The sequence below is a fragment of the Apaloderma vittatum genome, unplaced genomic scaffold, assembly GCF_000703405.1.
Source record: "Apaloderma vittatum isolate BGI_N311 unplaced genomic scaffold, ASM70340v1 scaffold7720, whole genome shotgun sequence".
NCBI lineage: Eukaryota > Metazoa > Chordata > Aves > Trogoniformes > Trogonidae > Apaloderma > Apaloderma vittatum.
The window spans coordinates 1-5,520 of record NW_009694964.1 but is presented as its reverse complement, the minus strand read 5'-3'; the positions used below and the strand labels follow the sequence as shown (position 1 = coordinate 5,520).

General features: G+C 38.2%; 1 protein-coding gene across 1 annotated transcript; it reads right to left on the bottom strand.

Annotated features, from left to right (window-relative positions):
• Window positions 1-1,077: 1,077 nt before the first annotated feature.
• YEATS4 (YEATS domain containing 4) lies at window positions 1,078-5,310 on the bottom strand (the record flags this gene model as incomplete). The annotated part of the gene is made up of 5 exons (XM_009869401.1): window positions 1,078-1,366; window positions 3,320-3,407; window positions 3,485-3,577; window positions 5,040-5,134; window positions 5,244-5,310. Coding segments are annotated over 5 exons (513 nt in total), but the record flags the coding sequence as incomplete, so codon positions are not given.
• Window positions 5,311-5,520: the final 210 nt, after the last annotated feature.

Sequence of the window (5,520 nt, the reverse complement as noted above, 5' to 3'; positions counted from 1 at the left end):
AAGAACCTGTGTGGACACCACAAACTGTTCCTCATCCTATGTGTATATATAATACTATAAACTCAATATGCTAAGTTTTAACAGTTATTTTTCTTAATGAAAAATCTAAGTCTACATATTGAGTGTTGAAATTGTTTCCGTTCTTAATCCTTACCAAACCATGGCAAAAGCCAATCACCAATCGTTTCAAATATGAAGAAATTGATGCTTTGGTGTCAAAGCACTGCTAATACTGTTTTCTACGCCAGAGGGGATGTGAGATGTTTGATTCTCTATAGCAGAGTTTACTGCAATACGCTATTTTGAAGAAGCAGAAAAGACGCCCAAGCCTTTCCAAAAAACTGAGGTTGCACCATCTCCATCAGGCTCTTTTACCTCTACAAAAGAGGAAAAAACCAAAACTGTTACAGACAAAAGATCATGTACCGATTTTTCAGGGGGAACACTTGCTAGTTATATAAGAATAAATGCAGTACAGTTAAACTTCTGTAACATAGGACCAGAAAAATTTCCTGCTTCTGAGCATAACTTATGTAATGGCTGCATTTATATGTGTTAAAGCAGACGCGGGGCTAGAAACTATTTATCAGTAGATGTACAAGGTATTTAAAATCCTGTTTTCAGAAAGTTTTTTCACTGTTCTATAGTAACAGACATACAGAAATCACTGTAACCAGAAAAAGGCAACTTGCATACCACTGTATTTCCACCTGTGCCTCAGATCAGGGTATGCTATTTACAATTGTTCTTGAAGCTCACAACTGAACTGAGACACAAAATATTAAAATAAAAAAAAGTATCTTTTATTTTCAGCTTTAAAGATGCATCGCTAAACAATCAGTAGAAAAAAACAAGTAAAAAAAGTAAACAACGTCATCTGGTAAAATCACACCCAACTAGTACAAGGCAATACAAAGTTTCTATATACCACTCAAATGCAGTTTAAAAAAAACAAATAGTCTGGTCTCCAAGACCGCCTCTACCTGAAATAAATCCTTAAGTACCTGCAGCTCTTAATGGTAAAACAAGGATACATTCTTTCTTTTTTCTTCCATTTATGGAGTCGATCACCAGCTACTTCAATCATTTGCAAGGGAAATTCACAGTCTCAGTTACAGATTTCAAGAGAACATATACAATTCCATGATTGAAGTCTTTCTGTCTTCAGCGTAGGCTCTTTACGAAGTCAGCACTTCTTACATATCTTTAGACTGATCATCTTCTTCAAGTTTTCTGATTTCATTCTTTAAACAGTTGATGGTTTCACGGCTTGCTTTTAGCCTTTCCTTAAGTTCAGCAATTTCGAAACTAGTTTTCTTTTTGGCAGCTTCCAGCTTTTCCCTGGTTTTCACTTCAAGATCTGCAACTTTGGTGGTGATAAAGGAAAAGAAATATTTTAAGTATCATGAAAAGTTGGGTTTTTTCATTTAATGCAGCAGTGATTTGGATGGCATGTGTCCTGAAAAAAACTATTACCGTTATTGTTAAAAGATTCTATGATTGTAGTCAAAATGGTATAAAAAAACCCTCAATTTTGTCACCTCGTTCAGCCCATCAGTTCTGTGTACGGAGTTATGTAATTCACTAAACCATTTTCCAGAGTTTTTTAAAGATAAGTGGGGAAAAATACCTGATATAGTGACAGCAAATAAAGAGATTACAGAGAATTACAAATAATTCATATGTGGTAGCCAGTGACAGGACCAGAGGCAGTGGGCACAAACTGAAACACAGGAGGTTCCCTCTGAAAATCAGGAAACTTTTTTTTCCTGTGAGGATGAGTGAGCACTGGCACAGATTGCCCAGAGAGGTTGTGGAGTCTCCATCCTTGGAGCTATTCAAAAGCCACCTGGACACAGTCAGGGGCAACCTGCTTGGGCAGGGGGATGGACAAGATGACCTCCAGAGCTCCCTTCCAACCTCAACCATTCTGTAGTTCCTTTTCTACATACTGTAACCACTTTCTAGATTTTGCCCCATCAGAGTTTAATTCTAAGTATTTAAAAGATTTAGAGGTGCTTCCTTTGCTTTTACAAGTATCTGACATCAGGATATCTCAACTATCTTGATCTGGTTTACCAAGATGACCTATTTTATTTTTTTTTTAATAACTTTTTTCAAGCACACGTTTTTGGACAAAGCTGGTAAAACCAACAAATCTATGGAGGCCATGGATATCCCTTCATATCCCATACACTATGTAATTGTGAGCAGTGGCAAAAAAAAATAATAACAACTTTATCTACATCAGTAGCACATTTTAAAGGAAATATATATAAAAAACCCACTAAAAGTTTCTATCTACTGTCACAAGAAACATCCAGAAATTTTATACGAGAAATGTAACATAAACACATAAACCATAACAACATGCAACATAACAAAAAAAACACATCAAGACTTGCTAAACTAAGGTAGAAAATTAAAACAGGCATAAGGCAAATCAGAATCTTAACCCTGCAGAGCTTCAAACTAGTAACCACTCTTAGCTGTAGGCATTCACTGTCTAAAACCATCTGATAACCACGTTCGTTGCCAGGGGAACACGTAGATAAGCCACAGGCCAGGTGAGCTGAACCTCCATGGTACCAGAGTTGGTACCTAACAAGGTATGATTTGGGCTCAATAAATATTAATTTGCTTTCTGAGAATAGAAGAGACAAAATCCTCAAGATCAGAACAGAAATCATCACTAAATGCATTGTATTTTATGAATCAATGTGTTGGTAGTTTCATTTCCATAATTCCTTTAATATCCTGGTTTATATTTAGAGACAGATACATAAAAAGGAGGCAAAGAACATTATGCTATACTGAAAAAGTAAGTTATGAATTGACCTACAGTTAAAGAATTAGATAAAAGGTACAAAGACAGGAAGAGCTTTCAGACTCTGACTCTGCTCTTTATTCCCAAAGGGTTGCTGCTTTGATGTAACCCATACCCGCTGTTCTGTATTTGGGGGCTTAAAGCGTGATCTTGGCTCGCAGTTAACATCCCAATGAGCTTATTACAAATACAGAGGCTTTAATTTATTCTCTGTTTTAACTAATTTCAAAGATGTTAAACTTGGTGTAGATCATGCCATCACTATTTAAACTGAGTTATCCATATATCCTTTTTTTTCCAGCAGGCATGCAGATCAGAAAATCTTAAGTTTTCAAATAAGTATTAATATATTTGCAAAAACTGAAGGTAATTTAATGCAAAAATATAATTTTTGAGCAGCATCCAAATCCATTGTTCTGTCACAGCCAGTAAAAACATAAAAAGCAAACCAAATTACTGTACATTTCTAAAATTAAAATATTTTCAACTTACACTCTGTTTCATGCTTGTAAGCACCTAGTGTCAGCTGACGAGACGTTGTTAACAGCTGCTGCATCATTGCAGTAGGATCTTGAAATATCTAATGAAGGAGAAAAAAACACGGTGTCACTGATACTCTTCAAAATTAAGTGAGGATTACGTCAAACATTTTCATACCATTTCATCATAGAATTCAGAAACTACAGTTTTCTTTCCAAGGATGGCATTGGTATCAGACTGGAAAAGCTTCAGCAAGTGATACAAGGTTACCTGTACAAAGACAGAACTGTATTAGCTTGATAATTGTAAGGAAATACAAATCTTCTACTTATCAGCGAGCAGTATTCATTCTTACTAAACAATTATATAGGATTTAAAAATCTTTTAGGAATGCAAAAATAAGCATCAGATAAATTCAGTAGAATTAGTTAGATTTAATATTCAGAGTTAAGCGCACCAACTATCCAAAGGCTTCTTGCTACTTTAAAAACCTCTGGACAAGTGGTTTAGGATTGCCATGTAAAAACTACTAAGACCTCCTTGTAAACATGTCCACAGAGGTGATTTAATTGGCAAAGTCAATTGATTCAAAAGTGCTTTCTGTGACCTTATAATCTCTTCTTGTGAAAGAAAAGCCTAAGCAGGGCAGGCGGGGGCTGCAAATAGCTTTTCATTGCAATTTCTCTCTGTGGAGTTACTCTTCTGTTACCGCCGTGGCAATGGCAGGAGCTGGAGAGGAAGGGAAGCCCTCTGCCCGGCCCTGACCACTTAGACCATGACCTGGGAAGAGGACACACAGCCCACACCACAGCTCTTCCCTTCCACGAATGGACCCATCAATGGGCATGGAAAAGAGCAACACTTTACTCCAGTTGGCGCTTCCTGGCAAGGAAGAACGTGACAGGCACCAAAACGGCCTTCGAAGAACAACCACAAATAAAAAAACACCCACCCAGCTTTATGACAGCTTGGTCAAGCTGTGAACGGAATTAATAGAAAGAGTCAGGATTCTACTGAGAACAGCAGCACAGGAAACCCTTTCTTGTTCAGTATCAATTTTCACTTATTCGAAAAAGATGTAAAATTTAGTTGTCACCTCATTCAGCAAAAAAAATGGCTAAAGCAAAATGACTGCTGTAGTTCATGTGACGGAAGAAATGCAGTGCTTCCAGAAATAAACATCCCTTTCCCCCAAAACACAGTCATCGAGTTTCCTACCTAAACTTGAATAAAGAAACCTGCAAGATATGTCTAAAACATAGGGTGGGAAGAAAGAAATTAGTTTAAACGCTTTATACAACTAAAGAAGTGTCTCAGCCTGGTTTTCTTAAGAAAGAGACTAATGCTAGCATAGTATCTCTGCTGCTTCGTCACTGATTCTGACCAAGTCTCATAGATAAAAAAAAAAATCTAAAAATATTCTACCATCCTATAGCTAGGAAGTCACACAGAAGAGAAATCCTCACTACGTGCTCAGCCCAGGTAAGGTGCAACACGTGGTCATGTTTTAGTAAAGGTCAGAGAACCCAAGTGCAGGAAAAGCCGTCACAAATTCCAGTAATAAGGCACCAAACCAGAAAAATGTGGCCAACCGTTAAAGAAATTTCCTACTACAAGAACAGATTTTATTAGTTCCATGGCTGATGGGACTTATTTTGACCAGCGATCCCCTACAGCACAGCTTTAGGCTACTGTAATTAATTAAGTCTTGTTAAAAGGTCAAGGTACTTACAGGTCTTTCATTTGGATCAATGAAAAATATCTTAATGATTATTTCAAATTCACCCCAGCCTGTTTCGGTGATTTCATATGGTGGTTTGGTAACAACTGCAGTGAGAAAGTGGGAGCCGTCAATAAGGGTGATAAAGCCTCTGTGGAAGTAAACACAATCCCCGTTCTAGGAACAAATGCCCCAATACAAATGCAAAATGCCCACCTCTTAAAGGATTGCCGTAGCTTTCGTGCAGCTTGAATTGGATTTTTTTCACGTAGGCAGACATATCCTAGAACAGAAACGTCGTTATTTCTGATTTTTTCCACCGCACACCGAGAAACCGGCCCCTCGCCCATCCCCCCCCCCCGCCACGACGGAGCCGCCTTTAGACACAGCGGGAAAACCACGGCGGCAACTCCGAGAATCATCACGGGTCTGCCCGTGGTTTGTCCCCCGGAGACCTCGCTCCAAACCCCACGCGTGGCTCCAGCGGCTCGGT